The sequence below is a fragment of the Ambystoma mexicanum genome, chromosome 7q, assembly GCF_040938575.1.
Source record: "Ambystoma mexicanum isolate Mex_15411 chromosome 7q, UKY_AmexF1_1, whole genome shotgun sequence".
NCBI classification, from domain to species: domain Eukaryota; kingdom Metazoa; phylum Chordata; class Amphibia; order Caudata; family Ambystomatidae; genus Ambystoma; species Ambystoma mexicanum.
The window spans coordinates 656506060-656531233 of NC_090941.1; the positions used below are offsets into that span (position 1 = coordinate 656506060).

Sequence of the window (25174 nt, forward strand, 5' to 3'; positions counted from 1 at the left end):
GTTGGAGGGCAGCAAAGCCTCGTCCTCTCCTGTCGGCTCCAGCTCCAGCTCCAACTCCGATACTGGAATCACCAGCAGCGGTCGTGCTTCGGGCCGCACCTCAGGTTCCATTTTACGCTTACTGCGCGTCTGCAGCGGACTGCAGTAGACTGGCTCACACCTCGGCTCGCAGCTCCGCTCACCGCTCCGCGGTGTTCTGGGGATTAAAAAAAAACGAAAACGAACTTCCTCACACAATGATGTGGTCTGGTTGCAGGACTGCAGCAGACTGGCTCACACCTCGGCTCGCAGCTCCGCTCACTTCATTTATATAATACTTCATTAATATCAGCACGTCAATCTGCGTTATTAAAAAGCAACCACATTCCGAATATGGTATGCAACTAAATGCTTACATTTCTATTATACATACAAAAAAAAAAACTCACCACACCCTGTGACAAAGTGTATCTGAAAAAACATTTCAAAACATCTTTGGGTTTCTGCATCCATTTCTTCTGCAAAACCCTTAAGCCCCAACATTTTTAGGTGCCAACAAGTATAGAACCTTCTTCAGGGAGAGTGTTGACTTCAAGGCCAAGCAAGGATGGCTTTAAAAAAAAAAAAAAAAAAATGAAATTGGTGTTCAATTCAAGGTTGAATATGCAGTGGCCTTTATTATATCCTCATGTGAGCATGATTCCTGTAATGTTCGTGGACTGGATACAACATGAGGATCTGAATTGCGATGTAGACACCCTTCCTGCAAGAACTTTGCTCGTTTCACTGAAGTGCTTGCCCCGGACAGAATTGAAATAATGATTATGCCTTAGCACACAATCCTATGAGTGCCGCTGTGGGGTACTTCTTGGTCAAAATGTACACATGGATAGAATATCCTTTTTAGAATCCAGTTTAACTCATCGCTGGATCTTGCCAGAATTGGTATCACTCTTGTGCTGGGTTGGTGCTCTAAGTGTGCACGAGAAACCAGCCATTAGAAGAGTTGTTTCCAGTCAGCAGCCTCAAAGAACTACGACAACCAGAATGCCTATGGGAAAGGGATGATCTGCTGCACTTGCACACTTGGGGAGAGACTAGTACTTGTCCCAAAAATGTGTTATGGGGAAAATGGGTTGAAAAAAGAAAATCACTAAATTGCCAGAAGGGTCAGGAAAAAAATAAAAGTAGCAATATAACCTTTCTCCTCATCTAAAGTATCAAAAGTAGATTCTGTTTACTTATTGTGGCTATGGGATTTCTATGGCAACTTTCTGTTGAACCACCTTAACTTCCTGCACCAGCGGGTTCAGTTTAAGACTATGTTTTTGGGGGCTGGGCAGAGGAGGATTGGAAAGTGTCAGTGGGTAACCATTTGGTACAATATTTAGCAAAACTATTTTTTTGTGATGATTTGTCAAGCTGGAAAATGACGGTGAATGACTGATCCCACCTGGGTACTCAGTAGGAAAAATCTATTCCTGGGGTGTATTGGTTCTGGCAACAGTGGGTTTGCCCGACAATGGTTTCCGATTGTACCCTTTATTCCCCCTTTTGGGACAGAAAAATCTTTATCACTATTCTGCAGCCGGTGAAAGGTTTGTTGAAGTGGTCAGAAGTAAGAGTAATGGTATTTCTTTGAAGAGTGGAAAGGTGACTTGAATTAATTAGTGCTGGCATGGCTGGAAACAGAAAGACTTACAGATGGAGCAGAGGTAAACTAGGTTTTCAGACCAGACGATACTATAGTGATGCCTAGCCAAACTGAATATGATAGGTGGTGTCTGGATTCTCTCCTCTTACTCCTGGAAAAGTTGGCCATCTCTCAGCTTAACCTTCATTCCAAATCTGTTGGCTGTCTCCATAACCACCAGTCTGGCCTCCGAGCTGCCAGAAGCACGGAAACGGCTCTCTTGAACATCCGTGAAGAGCTGCTCTCCAACCTTGACTCTAACATTCCCTCTGTCCTCATCCTCCTCGATCTCTCTTCTGCCTTCAACACGGTCAACCATACCATCCTGCTCAACCGTCTCTGTGAAAACCTGGTTATCACTGATCAGGCTCTGGCCTGGCTGACCTCTTTCCTCTCAGATCGACCCTCCCAGGTCCAACTTGAATCCTTCCTTTCATCTATCTTCCTCTCTACCTGTGGTGTTCCCCAGGGTCTAACCTCTCGCCATGGCTTTTCAACCAATACCTGGCAACTCTCGCCCACTGCATTGCTACTTTCTGCTCAAATTTCCAGTGCTGTGCTGATGACACAACTCATTTTCAGGCTGCCCTCGGCCACCTCCTCTCCCTCTCCCATCTCTGACTGCCTAACTGCCATTCAAGATTGGTGTGCCGCCAATGATCTTTGTCTGAATGCCAGAAAGACGGAGATCCTCCTCATCGGCACACCTTCACAATCCTTTCCCCTCACTCTCTGGCCGACCTCCCTTGGCCCTCCTCCTGCCCCCACCTCGAGGCTAAGATCCTCGGGGTAATCTTCGGCTCCACCCTTTCCTTCACCGCCCACAGGGGTAGAATTTGAAGGTGGATAAAAGTCGATGGCAGGAAGAGCAGCAATAATCAAAATGTTGGTGCCCCCTACGCTTGTATATTCATTTTATGCTCTGCCTATCTTGTTGCAGAACACCTTTTTTAAAGGTGCTTGAGAGATGGGTGATGCAAAAGGTTTGGGGGCTGCAGGGGGGGGGGCAAGGGGAGGCATTGGACAAAAGGGACTAAGACCAAGAGTGAGTGCAGGGTAATGGCTGGTGCTTACGATCATGGTTGTATGACCATTCATAATTTGAGAAAGTATCATCGGGTCTCACGTGTCTTTTGTAGCATGTTGATTGGGGAGGTGCACAATAAACATATGTGGAAATAGAACAAACATGTGGACATGACCACTCTTAATAGGTCAGTTGTAAGAAGATTGGCTAGAGAGCCTGGTGAGATTATTCAGTTTAGAAAACCTGGTGGGCATGAAGTGCATCTAGGAAAGTGAATTTTTTTTTTTTTACTCTGTTCTCGCTGCGGCTTTACATTTGGACTATGCAAACGATGGAGTTGACTTGTTGAGAGTTAAGTGGACATGGGAGGGGAAATGCATAACACGGCGGAGCATATTGTAGCAGATATTGGTTTTATGCCACTGGAAGAAATCTCTGCCAAAAAAGAAAAAGCAACAAATGCCCAGCTTAGGCTGAAATATCATAGGATCAGAGTAAATCTATACAAATGTTGGTTTGATTTTCCTAGACTGCCAGAAACAAATGCACTGGTGCACAGCATCTGGTGTCCCCCAAAAAAACTATTTTGTAATTGCATCTGCGGCTGAAATGTACTAAGCCATGAGAGGTTAGCTGTGTTCCGCATGTAGAATTTGGACACCCAGATAGCCCACAACGGAGATTTATATGTTCACATAAAATCCCTCATTGGTGTGTGGGGAGGGAGAAACTGAGTTTTACCACCTTGTGTGGAGATGCAGATTAGGAAATACTGGAAAGATGTGCATGACCTATTTCAGTGAGTGATTCCTGTGAATCCTGGCGGCTGTTTATTGTGAGCGGTTTTGGTACGAGAGAACATTGAATACTAAATATCAGACTGGCAACATTATTAGCCAAGCGCAAGAGGACCATATAATGGCTTAGCAGAGAAGCTCCTAAGGAAACCAAGTGGTCCATGGACATGTTCAATGTGCACATGCTGGAACAACAATGTGTAACGTAGGCCAAAGGACATTTTCAGGGAATATCACAGTGCTTTGCAGCATACAGAAGATTGGGTGGATGCGAATGTTTGAAGGGATGGGAAATGTTATAAATTTGAAAGCCAGATGAATGTGGTTTCTGGAAGGTCATGAAGCTTTTCCTGTTTAGTATCCGCAAAAACATTCAAGTCGATGTAGAGAGGGCAATTAAGTCAAAACGATCCAGAGTTCTTCCATTGTGGTTTTGCTGTTAAGTTGTTCTGTACCTGTTGCATGGAGATGTGCTAGAGTGGACATTTGTACCATGTGGTGCACTCAATTCTATACTTTTTTTAAACAAGAAAATTAATATAAACTTGTTATACATAATTAATTCTTCTTTGGCTCTATCCCCTCTTGATTTTATTGCACAAACACTGAATTAATCCTGCACATCACTTCATCAGTGCAACCTTCAAAAACAACAGTAATCCAAAGGTTGCGATGGACATTAACCCTTTAAACCTCCCAATCTCACTCAAGAAGCTCATCTCATTGACAGGTTAAGGTAGTAGCCAATAGTAGGGAGGTCGGTCACATCTTCAGAGGCGTTTTAATAATTGCATACTAATATACTTTAATAATCTTCATCATGTCCTGTTTCTTGTCCTCTGTGAAATACTCACTATACATCTGAGGCCAGGTCCCACAAGGAATGGTGAGCATTTTCTAGAAGTGCCATTGAAATCGCTTCTCTGATCGCTATTCAGCTGGGGGGGCAGAGGGAGTACATACAAATTGAAAGGTATTCCTTGGTGTAGAAATAAGGGAGCCTTAAGGGGCATTCTCCTGCAAAAAGGAGTTCTATACTTTTGTACTATCATTGTTTGTGTATAATCGCCATCTGCGATATAAACGTGTCTATGAACGGCTGAAGATACTGGTCATCGGTGGTATAGCAGGACGTGTAGTTCAGTAACTGAGCTTCAAATACAATGGATGTCTTGGTGTAGAAGTGGAATAGTTCAATCTCACCTATGTAGTTTTCTGGACATACATGATGGGAGCAAAGTCATCGGCTAGTGGCAAGCAAAGAAGCTAGAAAGTCAAGAGCACCAACAATCCGAGCTGAAATCTACCTGCATCAGTGGTAGCGACTACCTTGGTGGTACCATCAGTGTATGTGATATTCTAGATGGCTTGCCACTGGAAGATGTTTTGCAGGCTGAACCAATTAATCAGATTACACCTTGTCTGGCTTTGGCCCCTTAAGTTGAACAACAAGGCGTTGTAGGCAGGGAAGGTGAAGGAGGCTGGAAGCAGGTTCCAGAAAAGTGCAGCCAGCCTAGTGTCATATCGTCACTTTTTTGCTGCCAAAAAGATGGAGATCGACAGCGTACTTCAAAGCCCCTGGACGATTTGTATGGGTGAGAAAGCTGACCAGGACCGTGAGCGGAAGCAGACAACTGCTTCAACTTTCCAAACAGCACAGCAAAGTGTTCCAAAATCATAAGTTGGGAACAGACTAGCAGCAGAGTGTATTCGTAGAGTCAGCAGCAACCTGCTGCATTAAAGCACACAGAGGTATTGATGCATGCCCATCAATACCTTCTCCCCCTTCCCTTCACAGTTTGAGAATAAATTTAAACACAACTGGTGTCCCTTTTGGGGGGTTACAGCTGGATAGGCTAATAATTTTTTGTTTAAGTTTCAAAAAATAGTTCTTACTAGTGTTAAAGATTTGTATGAGTTCTTACACCAAGGCAGATATATTAATTCATTGCTTATGAATAATTATGAAAACACAGATAGCATAGGATGCTAATTTCCAGCAAAGGCCTCCCTGTGAGAAACACAACAAATTAGAATACTCACATTAATAGACAAGTCAATAAATCACTAGCACCCACCTACCGTCAGCGGAGCTACTTTCAGTCAAACTACCTCTCTCAACTACCAGCACCCTACTCTTACACCTCATCTACTGGCCACCTGGCCCCATCTCCTCCTTCGAGGAAGACATCTTAACCCTTCTCACACAAAACACCAAACCTGGTTCTCAGATTATCATGTTAGGGGACTTGAACCTTGGTCTCCATGACCCTAAAGACACCAACGCCGCCGCTCTGGAGAATACCATCTCTCAGCTCGGCTTCAAGCTACGTATCCTTTCACCCACCCACGACGAAGGCAGAACTCTGGATTGGTTGGCTGACTTTAACTGCTCTACCACAATCCTCAATATGGAATCCTGCACATGGTCCGACCACCACTGCATCACCTTCTCCATACATGAAAATGTGCCCCCTAATACCAATACAACCACCGCCCCTCATCCCACTCTAGCCAGGTAGCCAGGAACAAGCGTAATTTAACGCTAGACCACTTACTAGCATTGCTTCAACCTATTGCCAACCTTCCACTGAATGTTGAAAAAGACCCTGCCTATTTAGTCGATAGCTGTAACACCACGATGGAGCAATCAACAAACAAGATCGCCCCTCTACAACTACAAAAGCCAAACCCATTTCCCACCTAAAAAAATTGTTTACTACCGACCTGAAACTGCTCCGTAACAAAAAAATATCAGCTGAAACTACTTGGAGGAAAAGCCGCTCTGCCACTAACAAGGAAAATATGTAACTGCTGCCCCTTCCTATAAAGCAGCGATCCTCAGAACAAAAAAAGAAATATATAACGAAAGAATCCTAAATGCTAAATCAAGCACCAACAAACTTTTCACAATTCTTAGGGAACTAGAGTCCCCAGCTCCACTCACTGATGCTTACTTCAAAGACGCGGCATGGTGCGCCAATATTCAGAAGGCCTTCTCAGATAAAATTGCGCTACTACAATCGAAGATAGAAACCAAAAAAAATAGCTTACCCCTTAGCTATAATTTCACTGATTCTGCTAACCATCAAGGTCCACTGTGCTCACCCTTCCAATTCTCCCCAGTCTCCATCAAAGAAGTGGAAAATATTATCCTCGGGATAAAATCCTCCAACTGTCAGGTTGACATATGCCCGGCTGCGGTCATTAAGGACAGAGCAAGAGATTTAGCTCCCTTCATTACAACCCTGATAAACTCAGCCTTCAAAAACTGTTCAGTTCCTGATAACCTGAAAGCAGCCTGGGTCATGCCACTGCTAAAAATCCCAACCTAGATCCTAATATTCCTACTAATATAGGCCCTTCACAATGGTCCCCTTCCTCTTAAAAGTTCTTGACCGTGCAGCCTACATACAAATTCAAAGACACCTTGAAGACAACAATTTACTAGGCCTCCGACAGTCCGGGTTCAGACCTAGACCTGGCACGGAGACAGCGCTGTTCGATCTAAAGATACAGATGGACGAACTCAAAGACAATGGCAAGTTGGCCATCCTCCTTCTCTTAGATCCATCAGCAGCCTTTGACTTGGCAGACCATAAAATCCTGACTCAAAACCTAACCTCAGCAGCTGCATTGCCACCAAGGGCAGCCAGTTGGATCCAATCCTTCCTCTGTAATAGAACTACCAGGGTCTTCTCACCCTCAGCGTCTGCGCCTCCAGTTCCCAATTGTGGAGTGCCACAAGGATCCTGTGTCTCGCCCACGATTTACAATATATTTACAAAGCTCCTCTTTGACCGGCTTGACAATTCGGGTGTCACCTACACCAATTATGTGGATGACGCCCAGATTCTCACCGCACTCACTGGATGCTATACCAAAGACACCAAAATGATCAACATCATCTATCTTGAGATCCAAGCCTGGATGGTCACACACAGTCTTTGTTTAAACGATAATAAAACAGAACTACTGATCATTGGCTCCCATGCTCGCTTAAACAAATTAGACAAATGCTATGCTGCCATCAACATCAATGGAAACACCATCAAAGTCTCAAATGAAGTCAAAACACTGGGGATCTACCTAGACTCCACTATAGCGCTAAAAAAAAAAAAAAACAAGTTAACCCCACAGCCTCCTCCACTGCTTACACTAACAAATGTATCAATGCTTGCAAGCCTTTCTTATCCACCAAAAGCTGCATCACTCTAGTTAGAACACTGAGATCCTTTCGAAGCTCGATTACTGTAACACGCTATTCCTTGGATCATCCGCGCAGAACCTAAACAAACTTCAAGTTTTTTCAGAACAATGCCTTAAGATCGGCCCTAAATATCCCTTGCTCCAGTCACATCTCGTCAGAGAAGCCTGCTGGCTACCCATTCGCAACAGAATCCCACTAAGATCACTTGTCATTACCCACAGGTGTCTAGCGAACACAGCCTCCAAATACCGGTCAGTTAAATTCTCAAGACATCAGACCAACAGACCGACCAGATCTAACTACCTCAACCAATTTACTATGCCAAACTAAAACTTAAAATAGCCGGAGGCTCCAGCTTCCCAGTACTAGCGGCCAAATCCTGGAACTCCCTCCCCCTTGACATCAGAGCAGAGCCATCATTCTGGACTTTCAGAGCCAAGACAAAAGCTCGACTCCTAGCTCAAACGACTAGCATGTCCATCTCTCCTGCTATTCCGCTCAAGATATCTCTCTGCATAAACCAACTGGTCATCCGGTACGGAGTTCGTACATGTAGATAATGTAATGTATATTCTTCTGTAAATATGATTGAGGACCCGTGCCGGTACCTCTGTAAAAAGTATTTTTCCCTGTAAAAAGCGGTTTCTGTTGTAAATTTGTTGGCTGGTTAAGCCGTTTCTTCTATGATTCCTTTAACTTGTGCTTGCAAGGTGATTTGTAATCCACCTCATCCTCCGAAACTGTGAATCGTGCTAGGTTTTGTCTGTAAAGTGTTACTGTAACTTACCATGTACCTAAGCATAAACACCAGGATACCCTTGGGTGGGGTGCACTATACAAGTAAATAAACTAAACAAGAAAATGTGTTAGAAGTCCTTATAGCGGTGGATAGTTCCACATGTGATGCTATACTTTTTTCCAGATCCTTAAATGGGAATTAAAAGGAACACAATGTGGCTTACTTGTTTTGCCGCTCTGTATTCCATTTGTAGCTTCAGAGGTGCATGCAATCCTTGAATATTTCGTAGTGTTGAAAAATCCAACTTTTCCTGATTGATCTGAAACTACAGAAAGACACTAATGTAAACAAAACATTTTTTGTTTCTTTCAACAATAGTATTGCAGCATGAGCTATGTATGAGAATTGGATATAACAGTGCTATGTATGAGAATTGGATATAACCGTTACTTGTGTCCACCCTTCAACTTTGGAGCCCGACTCACTTTAGAAAGGCATGTGGTGCATTAAAAACTACCCAAACATACATTAAATGTTTATTTTGCATTACCCCATTATACAGTGTTTGGGTCGGAAAGGATTTTGTAATCAAATGTCTTAAGTATACGCTCTTCAGAGCCATCTGCTAATGCAAGTCACATGTCAAAGACAATCAGCAATTTGAAGTGATGGGAATGTTCAATGTTCTGAGAACTGGCCGACTCATCACCCTATGTTGCTCTACCTTTAAGGGGATGGAGCAGCAACTATGTGGACCATCAGAGGGTCACCAACGATTTATCTCCAATTCTAGTGCGTATGAGTAAGTACCAGAAATCCAAGAACAGAAGCTTCAGTTTCAAAGTGAAACCCATTATTAAGATGAGTCGGGTAGTGCAATGTTTTGAAATGTTTTCTGCTTTTGCTCCACAAATAAATCTTAAGCGTGCCCAGATGAGAAAAACAGTCCTAGAAGCATCACAGGAAGCTCAACAAACAGAACAAAAGCTATGATATTCTGTGGGATGTCTTAACCCACTAATCAAAGCCCTGCAAAATCACTGTGCATTGCTGGCAGCAGAAACATCATAATGGTCATCGGAAAGCATGCAGCTTGCCAGAAATTACCAGAAAGTGCACAGTGAAAACCTGAAAAATAGGCCACCATCTACTTTTGCCTATGTCAGTGGTAACACAGGAGACCACTGCCAAAACCCATCATTTGGCTGCTCGCAGGGCAAAATCATTGCAAAAGAAACCAAGCTGGTGAAAGGAAGCGCCCCCAATTTCAGCACGATCCTCCCCGCAATGAGAGACAATAAGGGACTCTCCCGTAGTGGGAATAAGACCAAGACAGAGTGCGGGTGAGCGTAAGTGGGAGTTTATCCACATAATAGGGCATGCAAAGAACTCTGCAACCTCCGAGAGCGCTCTGTCTGACAATAGCAAAGACAGGCGTATTTCTAATACAAAAAACGTCATCAGAACCTACACACTATAGGGGGCACAAGTTAATTGGGATTGGGTGGCGTCGACTAACTATAGGTGTTGCTGCAGCGTGGTTGGTCTTGGCGTGAGGACGTCACTGGTCAGCCTCGTGGGTTGGGTTGGGCCTGGCAGGCCAGCTTGAGGTCATCCGAGCGGTGTTGGTATGCTGGGGCAGCCTGTGACAAAGATGAATACCTCTCCTGACTCGTTTGCCCTAGGCCGTGCACACTGCAGTTATTCAAGACACGACATCTAAGTTCATCAATAAATCGCTCGGCAGTTTGTCTTATACAATAAACGCAACACATGAGGAATGCACCTCTTGAGAGGTCCGGTGATTGTCGGTTGGGGTGAGATTTACCTGTGTCCTATTGACCGGTATTCTAGGTCGAGGGGCTGAGTTCTGGGGCCTGAGCCGACTGGTACATGCCTGTCTGCCGCGTTAGAAGTTATTATATAAAATGGGTCTCTGCGTCTTGTCCCCGTGATGGGGGTCGTTCTTGGGGTGGTCTGGGGGGAGGGTTGTGGACTTTACGAGAGGGTGCTGGTAGATCAGAGGATTCAAAACGTGGGTTTATTACCGTGCTGTAAATAACACAGGTGGTGGGCTGTGGCCTTGGGTGCGGTACCGGGGCCTCTGACTCTCTGAAGCGGCTCCAGCTTGGTTGGGGGAGGTGAGGGAGTGCGGCACAGGCCTTAGCTTCCTTATCTGGCAGGCTTGGCAGGGTGGGAGGGAGAATGGCCTTGCATATACTCACAAAGGTTTTTTCCTCGTGCGTTGCTGACTTTTAAATGCAGACCTTTTATAACGTTCCGCCTTATTTTGATGTTATTTAAACACACATATATATTTCCATTTCGTTACACATTTCTTTAATACAGTCGGTCTGAGTACCTTTTCGTTACCTAACATTATATTTACTACATGATGTGATTATTTTATGTACATTAAACGTTACACGAGGTCGTTCTAGGTTATGGCCTACAGAAATTGATGCTCGCTGCTTTAGGTGATTAAGAAAACATATATGAGTAAGTAAAGGCTATACATTTGGTCGACATCTTTTTCTGTGGTTGTAGCAGCACTAGTCCAGACCTGGGGTGGTATCATGTAACGTTACATCTTTATGGTTTATTCACAGTGTACAGGATCTGTTTAAACCGAGGTAGTTTGTTAATACCAATACTTGAATTATTTTCTACTTTCTTCAGATAGTGATGCTTCAGCTTTTTTCCCCGTCCCCCCGGCCTCGCGGACCAGGTCATGCAGGGTGCGATATTACATTGTGGACGAGAATACTGTTACAGTGTTAGCATCTCGGGTTAGCTCATATCCGACTTTCTCATGGGAACGCGCTCGCAGCGGATCTACCAGGGCTACTGCGGCGGCAGAGATGCATGAAAGGTCCTCCAAAGGTGGGGGCCTCGTTACAGTGTGCTGAACTCACGCCATGTTTGCTAAACAAGATGGCTTCTAGGCCTAACTGAATTTGGGTATATTCAGGGAACGGATATGTGTGGGCAATGTCGTCGGCGGGTGACCCCTCCTCCACCTGGGCCCGGGTGGCATGAGGGGACGGCCACCGAGTCATGGTCCTCACCTGGGGAGGAGGCTGCAGGTGAGGAGGGCCTCGCGGCCAGTCCTCCCCTACATTTCCCCCCTTTCGTTACTAAAGTAATGAATTCTTTAGCTCTTCTAATCTTCTACATTCTTGCTCCTCTATCACTGCGTCATCCCATGCAGGTGTTCCTTTTCTAGGCATCCAGGCTCTGCATACCCCCCTCAAGTTCTCACCTCTTCTAGCATACTCATCTGGGGTACATGTTAAATATATACAGTCACCCGTCCCTTCCAAATCTACCCAGACCTCCTCATACCATTCCAGTTCCACATCTCGGGGTTCTTTGATAGTGGTGTGCCATAATTTATCTACTATGTACTTATCACGGCACATAGGCACTAACTGGTATCTGGGAGTGTTATCTGGTCCTGTCTGTACATGTACTTCTTGTGTCGCCTTAATTGTACCACCAGAGTTGCCCATTGTCACCATCATCATCGCACCGTTAGGGACTGCGTTAGCACAACATCGAAGGCCCACCTGGCACAGGCAGAACACCACGAGGAGGACCACCGCAACTGGTATCAATAATTTCATCGTCATTCCAAGCCAGGAGGGAACCCAGGAGAAGATATTGTCGAACCATGAGCTGTCTTCAGCCCCACCTTCCAGCTTCATTTTCTCTCCCAGGTTATGGACTGCTTCAATGACGTGGGACAGGGACCCATTTTCTGCGTCTTCAGAAGGTACGAACGTGCAGCACGCACTTCCTATTTTTCGGCAAACACCTCCATCGATTGCTGTTAGCAGGTCCAGAACATACCTGTTCTGCATGGTCATTAGTCGCAGAGCTCGTAGTTCCACCTTTATTATGTTGAACCCTTCTTCAGTGTCATTGGCCAGCTGAATCAGTTCCCACCGTGTGATCTGAAGCCATTTTGCATTTGCTCTTGCTTGGACACTTGAAACCAGTGAGGCAAAAAATGTTTCCACGGAGCTGAACAGGCGATACCTGTCTGGGATCTGTGCCAATAAATCGGATGAAGCTTGTGATATGTAGTTTGATGCTCGCTTGTTCCGTGATAGCTCCTCTTCTTTCCCTCCGGAGGACAGGACATAGAGGTGTGCTTCTGCAGTGGGGGACGTCTCGTCCTTGTTCATGTTTCCTTGCGTCTTTTTATTTTTGTTGACGTGGCTTTCTGGAATCACCATTAGGGCCGAATGCAAAGTGGCCATTGAGCAGCTGCCACTCCATGCCTGGGGAAGGTGCAAGTAAGCCTGATTCCCGCACACCCAGTATGTGTCCATTAGTGCTGCTGTTCCTTTTTTCATGTCTGGGATGGTGAGAGTTTTGTTACAGTTTTTGTTCGTTCCCATTGCCACTTTTCCTTCTCCCTTGAAACATAGTTCGTTTTGTATTTCACTTTGTAGCTTGAAGGGTTTCTCCATCGCTGTTACCCATGTTAGTTTAGAGATGTGTTCTTTCCATATTGGTAAGCACGTTTTTTCCATCCATCGCAGCTTCTCTGGTTGGACACCTCTCAGTGCTTCCGCTTTGCACAGTACTTCTTCATCTTTCCATTTGGTTTCTGAAAACAGCGTCCCTTGTATTGCAAAGAAAGGTTCTTTAGGACAGACCACTCCAGACGCTTTTGAATAGCACGTTTTGTTGTCCTGTATTATTTTGAAAGAGACATCGTGTGCTTGAAAGGTGTTCTTTATTCTACACAGTGTGAGATGAAGGAGACATTGGGCATCCACAATGGGCAATTCTCTTGGCAACAACACTTTGGGTGTACCTGATGCATGGGGGATAAGCGAACAGACATAGCAGCTTTCATTAGTTGTCTGTTTAGCTGTTGTACTCATATCTGCATACCATTTATTTGCTTGGTGGGGGTGTCGTGGGTCTTCCATCTTGTCTAATCCTAACCCATAATACTCATCATACCCCCTCCTGCTTGTCTCTCTTCTTCGCCTACTTCTCTCCCCCCTCCTATATCTTATAGTTTCGATAGGTGAAACAATAGGCCCCCCTTTCTCATTCCCTCCCCCCTTTTCCAATTCTTCATATAGGGACTTGTGTTCTGTCATTGTAATTACTTTTCCATTTTCCTCAATAAACAACAAGTCGCTGTTTTGTATCGGGGCGGGAAGGGTAGTGGGGCTGTTATATATTTCAGGTAGGGATATTGTGTCATTTTCCATATCTTCATCTTTTGATCGTGACGGGGCAGCAGTGGGTGGTGCAGTGTAGTAACCCCATACAAGGCGGGATCCATCCCAGATCAAAAAATCACCTTCTTTAATATTCATATTTGTAATTGAATTCGTGCCAGGGGCAAGGGTGGTGTTACTCCCCCCTCCCCCCTCGTTCATCTCAGTAGAGATGAACGCTATGACCCAATGTGTCATTAGGCAGAATATTGAGATGAAGAACACAATAACACACATTGATAAACCACATTCGTATGAATATGTCAATCTATCTACTAACATTTCTCTAAATCTAACAAATCTATTAGTTGCAGGCTGCCCATCCGATGCCATAGTAAATCCTGTTTGAGACATAAAAGTGCATTAAGTACAAGCACGTAAACATTTAGAACGTTGTGAAATGTTTTCGGCAAAGTATGGGAGTGGGTGAAGGAGGGGGTATGTCCACAGACAAGGTAACTTTACAAATATTACTATCAGTACATTATTTCATACATAAAGAGAAAAGTCGAGAGAGAGAGAGAGAGAGAAAAAGAAAACTTCTCCAAAACCCAAAAAGGACCACAAAAACCTTCAAAAGTTGTAAAAAATTATATATATATGTATATACACAGGTTTATTTCAGTACACATGTCGTGCGCCATTCGTGTTCAGTGTTCAACACTTAATACACACAAAATTCCCATCATCCATTCTGCACAACTTCATTGTCCGCAGTCGTCTGTGCCTCGTCCTGTACCTCACCTTCCGCGGCGCTATACGCTCTACGTACGTCTGTCAAATGCACCCAGTATCGTAGGCCCTTTACCTTTACTGCTGTGGGTGTGCAAAACACTACCTCATAAGGGCCATGGAAACGTGGTGCATTCCACCTTCGCACAAAACTTCGGACATATATAAGGTCGCCAGGCATTAGTTGTAATGGTTTTTCATGTATTCTCTCTGTTTCTGTTGTGTTCCCCTCCTCTCTTGTAGAGGGGGGGGCTAGTTGCTTTGCAATTACGCGCGCTGCCCGTGTCAGTTTTCTCAAGTACTCTGTGAACTCCTCTCCTAATATCGCTGCACTTCTGTGTGCATCAGAACGTTCACGGAGAGGTGAATGCGCTGTGTGCATTCTCCTTCCCGTGACAATCTCATGTGGGGACAAGTGGTGGTCTTTACTTGGCTGATTTCGTAACTCGAACAAGGCCAAAGGCAGGCAGTACATCCAGGTCTTTTTAAGGGAAAAACACAGTTTTGACAATCTGCTTTTTAACAGACCGTTCATTTTTTCCACTACGCCATTACTTTGAGGATGATAAATTGAACATAATTTGTGCTTTATTCCCAATAGGGTAGTCACTTCCTTGAATAGTTCATTAACAAAATGCGTGCCGTTATCTGAGCGAATAACTTCGCAAATCCCCCAGCGCGGGAACACTTCCCGCACTAGGAACTTCGCGGCGCCCTTCGCATCAGGGCGCGCACAGGGGCCTGCCTCCACCCATCTCGAGAATGGACATACAACCACAATCATGTAGCGAGCCCCGTTACATCTTTCTCCCATGTCTACATAATCAATGTGGAGCTCTCTGAATGGGCCATTTGGTTTGGGTATCGTTCCTCTCAGTGTGCGCAATGTCATACCTGAGTTGTAAATCTGACATGTTGTGCATTCTAAAGCCAGCCTTGTGACGTGTTCATGGAGGCAAGGTGCAAACCAATCTTCCTGTATCTCTGCCATTATGTGTTGCTTTGCGTTATGTGCGGGAAAGTGTAGTTGTTGAAATGCTATTTCTAACAATGTGACTGGCATTACCGCTTTTCCTGAACTTTTTTGTCGCCATAACAAATCAGTCGGCGATTTGCTGCATCCTCTTTTAGTCCACAGCAATTTTTCTTCTGCACTAGCTCCCTCTTGCAGCTCTATTATTTCCTGTGTGGGCATCATGTTGTATCCTGTGGGGACCTCTTGGCTTGCTGTGTGGTGCAACATGTATTCTCCTCCTACACCTTTCTGTAAATACGAAGCTTCTTTGGCAGCGGCGTCTGCTGCCGCGTTCCCCAAAGATACAAAATCTGTATTTGTGGTGTGGGCTTGGCATTTTACAATGGCCACTGCCGTGGGGTCTTGCAGAGCCTCAATCAGTTCTTTCAATAGTTCTGCATGCTGAACTGGTGTTCCATCTGCTCGTCGGAACCCTCTCCGCCCCCACCGTGCCAACCCGCCGTGTACTGTCGTTGTCATGTATGCTGAGTCGGTATATATTGTCACTGCGCACCCCTTGGCGGCATGCAATTCTTCTATTAACGCAATTAGTTCTGCTGCTTGGGCTGAATAGTGGGATGGGAGGCGGTGTTGCACTAGTGTCTCGTATTCACCTTCCTCTAATCGTACAACTGCCATACCTACATGTTTCTCTCCTGTCTCCATATCTATTGATGCTGACCCGTCCACGAAATACACCTCTCCCTCGCTCAGGGCATTCTCAAAAATCACTTGATCCTGACCTTCGTCACCTGTGAACGTAGCGCAGTTGTGGTTTTGCATGTCCTCTACGGTGCACGCCTCTGTGATGAATGTGGCTGGGTTCACTATTTTACATCTTACTATGTGGATGTTTGCGCTGGACAGTATTATTTCATATGCTGTGGCGCGTTGTGTTGTCAATGTGCTCTTTGATCGCTCTAATATTGCAAAGAGTGAGTGTTCCACAAACAGTGTCACAGGACAGCCCATCACTATCGTGGCACTTTTCTCAATCGCGAACGCTGCTGCAGCTAGAGATTGCTCGCACGCGAAATGACCTTGCATTACTGCGTCTAGGGTGCCACTATAGTAAGCCAGTGGTTTGTGCCCTAATGATGTCTTTTGTGTCAATACTGCTGTCATCAGTGTTCCTTTGCAGTGTGAGAATAAGAAGAATTCGCGCCTATAATCTGGATTTGCCAGTACTGGAGCGCTTGATATCAGCTCTTTTAGCGAGTCAAATGCTGTGTTCATCTCTTCTGTCCATTCTATGTGTTTGTTCTCCTGCTGTGCCTCTTTTAGTGCCTGTAACAAGGGCCTCGTGTATGCTGCATAATCCAATATCCATGCTCGGCAATAGTTGCACATACCCAGAAATTTCTGCATCTCTTTTACTGTTTTGGGCTCCCCAACTGCTCTAATCGCCTGTGCCCTGTCTGGTATGATCCGCTTGCCATCCTTTGATATCAGCTGTCCCAAGTATAGGACCTCGATCAGACAGTATTGTAACTTCCCCTTGTCCACCTTGTACCCTTTATTGGCCAATAATGTCAGGAGTGTTATTGAGTCCTTTCTACACTCTTCCTCAGTTTGTGCACAGATCAATAAATCATCAACGTACTGAATCACTGTGCTTTCTACACACAAATTCCCCAGATCTTCATGTAGTACCCTGTTGAATATGCTTGGGCTCTCGCAATACCCTTGTGGTAGTCTGCAGTGTTCGAACCTCCTCCCCCCTAGTGTAAACGCTGTTAAGTACCTGCTCTCCTCTGCTAAGGGAATCGAGAAAAATGCATTTTTTAAGTCAATAACTGTGAAGTGGGATGCCGTTTTCGGGATGTTGCACAGTATTGTTGATGGGTTCGGGACTAAAGGGAACTCCTTCTGAATCACATCATTGAGTGGGCGCAAATCCTGTATCATCCTCCATGAACCTTCCTTCGCCTTTTTAATCGGGTAAATGCATGTGTTGCATGGGGAGTTTGAGGGCACTATTATTCCTTGTGCTAGCAGTGCATCTAGTGTCTCTCTGATCCCTTCTTCTGCTTCGCGTGACAATGGATATTGTTTTACCCGGGGTATAATTGCTCCCGGTTTCAGTTTTATTACCACAGGCTGAACCTCATGTAATAACCCCACGTCATGGGGGCCATTTGTCCATATGTTAGTGGGTACTAACCTCATGTCGTCATCAAAAAATGCATGTGGTGCCCCTACTACTGCCATTAATTCAACTTGAGTTTTTCTGGCTGTAACTACAATGTCACACGGCATTGCTAGTTCCATCACTATTTCGCCATCTGTCTCAGTGTCTGAAAATAGCTCCTCGTCCGAGAGCTCCCTCAGTGGGATATTTGCATTTGTACACAGTACTGTCCGCCACTCACATCCTTCCATGTCAACGCCAATCACACATATTCTGTTTGCTGACACGTGTACTGCGTGTAAATCCAACGATACCACTGACCCGAGAGCAGTGTCGGGGCTTGCTATGGGGCGGAAGAGGAATTCGGCTGGAATCCTCCAGTCCATCCTTTTCAGTTCTGGTACTATGAGAGCCAATGTTCTCATGCCCTCAACAAACATCTTCTCGTTTCTTGGTAACCCTCTGATCTCTTGCATAATTGTGTGGCCGTGTATTACTGCTAATATGCGGAGGGGGCATATGCCTGGCGTCGAACATACGATACCGCTCCCTGTGAATGATATTGTCATATTTAGTTTGCTTAAGAGATCTCTCCCCAGCAAATTAATGGGAGAGTGTTCATAGTACAGTAAGGGTGCTTTCACTGTTTTACCCCCCACTGTCACATCCAATGCTTCTGTGTAAGGAACTTCAATTACAGCCCCAGAGAACCCCTGCGTCTCTAACGTTCTATTAGATAACGGGAACCGGCCCTCTCTAATGCATAATTTCTCCGCTCCCGAATCCACCATGAATATGAACTGCTTGTCTCCTATCTGCGCTCCTATCAATGGTTCCTCTGATGCATTGTGGGTCGTAGATAGTACTGGACATGCAAGTGCTCTCTGTGGGCTGTCCTATGCGGGGTGTCTCATTGCCCCCCCTTGATCAAAAATGTTCCCCGAAACTACTGACACCCCGCTGTAAGGTGCGGGAGCAGGTGCTCCGTTAGCTACTGTGGCGAAAGTGCTACCTGGCGTGTATTGCATATTGTCATTATTCTGTGGGTGGTTTTGTGTCCTGTACTGATGTCCGTGTAGTTGTGCGTTACTTCTTTGCCCTCCATTTTCTGGTTGTTGGTATTGTCCCATGGGGAGGCCGTAGGGGCTTCCTGGGTGGGGGTGACCGTACTGTTCTGTCTCCTGGAACCCGTTGTTTTGTCTACTCCTGCACTCTCTTGAGTAGTGCCCCCATCTCCCACAATTCCAGCAGCTCCCCTGTGGACCTCTGGGACCCTGCCACCCATTACCTCCCATTCCTCCATACCCTTGTCCTCCTCTTCGGCCCCGGTACCCACCTCTTCCCCCTCTTGGGGCCCACTCTTGCCACATTGGACCTCCGTTCTGCTCCTGCTCAGTCCACTGTCGTTGTCCTTGTCCTGCCCAATTTGCTGCTATTCTTCCTTGTATTGCTATTTGCCCCTCCTCTCCTTCGTCTCCCTCCCTCATAAGTGGGAGTCCTGATACCGCTGCTGCAACCTTCACTAGTTTTGATTGTACTAACTTTGCCTCGTCTGCCAACCTTTTCTGTGCTACTTCCCTCTCTCTCTCTTTGATCCTTTTGCAATGGTGCACTATTATACTTTGGATCTCTGGCCACCCCTTCGCCTCAACGCCCGCTATCTTATCTAGTGCCTTCTGCACCTCTTTTGGGAGCCCTCTCTTGATGATAAAATAGAATAGAGATGTGGATTGGTGCCAGGGCGTGCCCGTTTCCGCTCTCCACATCTCCTGCACCCGGAGAATGTAATCCATAGCATCCTCCCCGTCATTCATTGTACATTGCATTACTGACTGTAAATCAGGGGTATCTGGGAAGGTCTCCCGCAGCGCATCCCACACCCTTGCTCGTACTGTATTAAAGGAAGCCCCATCATGACGATCACAATCTAACGTCACGGCCGGGAAACCAGCCTTAGCCCATACTCTGTCCGCTTGATCTCCTACTGCGGTTACTAGTAGGCTTTTCACATCGCCTACTGCCAACGGTATGCCGGCGGTATGTTTCTCAAATGCATATATCCACTTGCTCGCCCCTCCTGACAGCTGGGGCAATAATTTCATTAAATTAGCCTTATCCATCTGAGCCCATGGTATATAGTTTGGTCTCCCCCCCCCTCTGTGTATCAATGGAAGTTGTAACTTCCCTTTTGCAGTTGCACCCTCCCTTTCCTTAGTCGCTACTGACTCCAATGACGCCATCTTCCCCACCCTATTTCTTAGTCGTCCCATCCATTCGTCGTCTATAGTCCCTAGTGAACATGCACCGTCCACTTCCTCGCTTTCCCCTCCCACTGCCATACTCAACCTATCACTGTCGTCCAACCCTCCTCTGACATCACATAACAAGTCCTCTCTGATCCCTCTCTCTCGTGATACATCACCAATGCTCCCTTCTACTGCTCCTACCTCTATTATTCGTGTCGGCTCTTCCTCAATCCTGAACAGTATTTCCCCCTTCTTCCATCCTTCCTCAATCTGTCTACCTTCGCTCGACGCTCTAGACGTGCGTCCTGATTGTGTGGGGGCACATGCTGTGCGCTCACATATGTCTTTTATTCTTGAGAGTTCATCCCTTGCCACAGTAAGCCTCGACTCTAAGTCACTCGTTAGCTTCTCTATATCCACCCTCTGTGTGCTTCCCTGGGCGCGCTCCCTGGTGCTTTCGTATGGCGGGGGGGCTGTTGGTCTTTGTGGTGTACCAGTTGTGGGGGGAGGCACATACATAGGGTCACTGTATCCTGCTGCGGGGGCTGGTTTAGGTAATATCGGGTACAAACTAATCACCTCCGCAGGTTGTGCTGTACTTAGCTGTTCCTTTTCCTCTCTTGGAATCATCAATGGATTATCTGTGGTGGAAGGTAGATCAATATTTGGTGCCGGGGCTTTGGGTGGGGGTACCTCCTCAAACAATCTCCAGAGGTCTAATATCTCCTTCCTATTTTGCCATTGTTTCCCCTTATACTTGAGGTGAATACATGTTTGTACCATATCAAGAACGCTTTTGTCAAAAGACCCTCCCTCGGGCCAAATCTGGGGCAGACCCTCCCCCTTCAATTCTGTTACCCATTGATCGTGATATTTATTTATTCGTTCAGCGTATCCCGGTAAGCTCTTGCAAATATGTGACAAGGGAGTTTCGGCCCCCATCCTCTAAATCGTTAACACAACCGTGTCCGCCTTCTTAACTTTTAGTTAGGTGTAGGTATGTGTGTGTATACCTTTATGGCACAGACAAGAGCGGACGTCTCAAATATTATCGCCCAAGTTTATTCACTGCGCAAATCCTTTCGCACTCACCATAGCTCATCTCCTTCCCATTCCCATACACTCTCATGTGATTCCGTTTGCAACTGATCAAGTACTAGTTATGGTCAACACTCTCTGGCGCCACCTCGCGGTCAACCGATCGTCTCCAACACTCACACGGTGCGCGCACCCACCACAATGTCTTTCCACTCACACCTCGTCTTATTTCCTCCCTTTCCTCCCTGTTTTTCTGCTAAGGTTGCTATGTTCACGTCTGTACGTGCCACTACTTAGTCCCCACTCCTCAAAATGTGCTCCCTAGTTTATAGTTCTTCTACAAGTATATTTATCTTATACCCTTTTCGCTTTCTTCCCCTGCCCCGTGGAATGGAAAAAAGAAATAGAGAGAGTAGCAATCACTAAAAAATATTCCCGGTGTCTCCTTTTGCCAGACACCAATAACTTATTTCTCACTTCTTCATATATTCCCAGTACTAGTTTAGATAGCACTATGCGGCGCCGCCTTCCACCCCCTTTCGGAGCTAGGTTTCCGTCACTTCTACCACTTCACTTATTTCTTACTCCTAATGGCCATATGCAAAGAAAAGATAAAGAAAGTTTCAAGACCCCTCTTTAGTAGACCCTCGTTATTCTTCTCCTCTACCTGTCCCCGTTCTCCTGCTCATAGTTTCCCCTCCCTTCCCCTTTACGATCGCTCGCACTCAGTACTCACGTGCCCGTCTTGAACCGATAGTCTCCGAAACTGGGTCCGTCCAGGCGGTGTGACCGGTAACTCGACGGTCAGCCCCTGGCTCCGGCGAGCGGCACTCAAAGGGGATTTTTTTCCAATCGGGATCCCGTACCCTTTCTCATTGAGTGCGCACTTCTTATTGTGCCGGTCGCCGTTGGCGGGCAGCCTCCCGGAGCCGGCTCACCGTGCGTATCCCTTCTCGACCGGAGATTCTCGTGCCACAAGGGGGTCGTTAGAAAGGAGTTAGGAAAAATAGTTTGGAGATATCACGCTATCGGGGTCACCACTGAAAGGAAGCGCCCCCAATTTCAGCACGATCCTCCCCGCAATGAGAGACAATAAGGGACTCTCCCGTAGTGGGAATAAGACCAAGACAGAGTGCGGGTGAGCGTAAGTGGGAGTTTATCCACAGAATAGGGCATGCAAAGAACTCTGCAACCTCCGAGAGCGCTCTGTCTGACAATAGCAAAGACAGGCGTATTTCTAATACAAAAAACGTCATCAGAACCTACACACTATAGGGGGCACAAGTTAATTGGGATTGGGTGGCGTCGACTAACTATAGGTGTTGCTGCAGCGTGGTTGGTCTTGGCGTGAGGACGTCACTGGTCAGCCTCGTGGGTTGGGTTGGGCCTGGCAGGCCAGCTTGAGGTCATCCGAGCGGTGTTGGTATGCTGGGGCAGCCTGTGACAAAGATGAATACCTCTCCTGACTCGTTTGCCCTAGGCCATGCACACTGCAGTTATTCAAGACACGACATCTAAGTTCATCAATAAATCGCTCGGCAGTTTGTCTTATACAATAAACGCAACACATGAGGAATGCACCTCTTGAGAGGTCCGGTGATTGTCGGTTGGGGTGAGATTTACCTGTGTCCTATTGACCGGTATTCTAGGTCGAGGGGCTGAGTTCTGGGGCCTGAGCCGACTGGTACATGCCTGTCTGCCGCGTTAGAAGTTATTATATAAAATGGGTCTCTGCGTCTTGTCCCCGTGATGGGGGTCGTTCTTGGGGTGGTCTGGGGGGAGGGTTGTGGACTTTACGAGAGGGTGCTGGTAGATCAGAGGATTCAAAACGTGGGTTTATTACCGTGCTGTAAATAACACAGGTGGTGGGCTGTGGCCTTGGGTGCGGTACCGGGGCCTCTGACTCTCTGAAGCGGCTCCAGCTTGGTTGGGGGAGGTGAGGGAGTGCGGCACAGGCCTTAGCTTCCTTATCTGGCAGGCTTGGCAGGGTGGGAGGGAGAATGGCCTTGCATATACTCACAAAGGTTTTTTCCTCGTGCGTTGCTGACTTTTAAATGCAGACCTTTTATAACGTTCCGCCTTATTTTGATGTTATTTAAACACACATATATATTTCCATTTCGTTACACATTTCTTTAATACAGTCGGTCTGAGTACCTTTTCGTTACCTAACATTATATTTACTACATGATGTGATTATTTTATGTACATTAAACGTTACACGAGGTCGTTCTAGGTTATGGCCTACAGAAATTGATGCTCGCTGCTTTAGGTGATTAAGAAAACATATATGAGTAAGTAAAGGCTATACATTTGGTCGACATCTTTTTCTGTGGTTGTAGCAGCACTAGTCCAGACCTGGGGTGGTATCATGTAACGTTACATCTTTATGGTTTATTCACAGTGTACAGGATCTGTTTAAACCGAGGTAGTTTGTTAATACCAATACTTGAATTATTTTCTACTTTCTTCAGATAGTGATGCTTCAGCTTTTTTCCCCGTCCCCCCGGCCTCGCGGACCAGGTCATGCAGGGTGCGATATTACATTGTGGACGAGAATACTGTTACAGTGTTAGCATCTCGGGTTAGCTCATATCCGACTTTCTCATGGGAACGCGCTCGCAGCGGATCTACCAGGGCTACTGCGGCGGCAGAGATGCATGAAAGGTCCTCCAAAGGTGGGGGCCTCGTTACAGTGTGCTGAACTCACGCCATGTTTGCTAAACAAGATGGCTTCTAGGCCTAACTGAATTTGGGTATATTCAGGGAACGGATATGTGTGGGCAATGTCGTCGGCGGGTGACCCCTCCTCCACCTGGGCCCGGGTGGCATGAGGGGACGGCCACCGAGTCATGGTCCTCACCTGGGGAGGAGGCTGCAGGTGAGGAGGGCCTCGCGGCCAGTCCTCCCCTACATTTCCCCCCTTTCGTTACTAAAAGGGGGGAAATGTAGGGGGAGCAGCAACTATGTGGACCATCAGAGGGTCACCAACGATTTATCTCCAATTCTAGTGCGTATGAGTAAGTACCAGAAATCCAAGAACAGAAGCTTCAGTTTCAAAGTGAAACCCATTATTAAGATGAGTCGGGTAGTGCAATGTTTTGAAATGTTTTCTGCTTTTGCTCCACAAATAAATCTTAAGCGTGCCCAGATGAGAAAAACAGTCCTAGAAGCATCACAGGAAGCTCAACAAACAGAACAAAAGCTATGATATTCTGTGGGATGTCTTAACCCACTAATCAAAGCCCTGCAAAATCACTGTGCATTGCTGGCAGCAGAAACATCATAATGGTCCTCGGAAAGCATGCAGCTTGCCAGAAATTACCAGAAAGTGCACAGTGAAAACCTGAAAAATAGGCCACCATCTACTTTTGCCTATGTCAGTGGTAACACAGGAGACCACTGCCAAAACCCATCATTTGGCTGCTCGCAGGGCAAAATCATTGCAAAAGAAACCAAGCTGGTTTCAAAAATCTGTTTTTATTTGGTGCCAAATTTGTAGAAATCATGGCTCACAAACCACCCAAAAAGATCCAACCTCCTTGTTGGGTGGTCAACATCATTCTCCCGCAAGAATGTACATAAATATAAGGTCCACGTGTATCTATATCTGAACAAAGTCCACATTTGAGGATTGCTTGCAGGAAGAAACCTGTCAAAAATGGGTGTAATACCGTTACTCACCTCTACCAGAAGCCGGCGTTTTAAAACCATTTTGTGTAAAGTTGGACATTGAGCCCAAACTATGCCAAAGAAAGACTTGCCATCAGAAGCCTAAGAGGTGGATACAATTTAAAACTATATTCTGAATAGGCTTGAAGTAATACATTGTTTGATGCATGTGTTAAAGATGAGAATTATATTATAAGAAAAGACAATTTTTAGACATTGGGTTAAGAGTTAAGTTTCCCACACTGTGTTCAAACGAATTCCACACCTTCTTCCTGGACACAGGCTGGTGTCAAAAGGAACTGGGAGTGGCAACCTGGCCTGTTGCTCTCAGTGCAGACAAAGGAATCCTTGGGCTGAATAGAAAATGCTAATCGGGTGTGACTGACAACAAACTGCTAGCAGGAAGGAGGACATGTGACCTCGCGTGAGTCAGCCCAGACCTTGGAGGCGGAGACAAACCATTGTGTGGATTCAGAAAGCACAGCACATGTATGTTTTAGAAAAATTCTTATAACAAATTGCACTGAACTGACCAAAATGTGAAACTTTGAGATTGTTAAAATGAAAAGTTTGCTCACAGTTGAAGACTAAGCTGGACTCCGTGCGATGTTCTGAGACCAAACCCCAGAATTAATCATATTGTAGCTAG

The 25174-nt window shown here is 45.9% G+C and overlaps 1 protein-coding gene across 1 annotated transcript in view; it reads right to left on the minus strand.

The window, feature by feature from the left end:
- POMP (proteasome maturation protein) overlaps positions 1–25174 on the minus strand; it is a 138860-nt gene that overhangs the window by 62019 nt on the left and 51667 nt on the right. The window contains exon 4 of the mRNA XM_069639374.1: positions 8669–8770. Coding sequence (XP_069495475.1) covers positions 8669–8770 — 102 coding nt within the window. The remainder of the gene's footprint in view (positions 1–8668; positions 8771–25174) is intronic.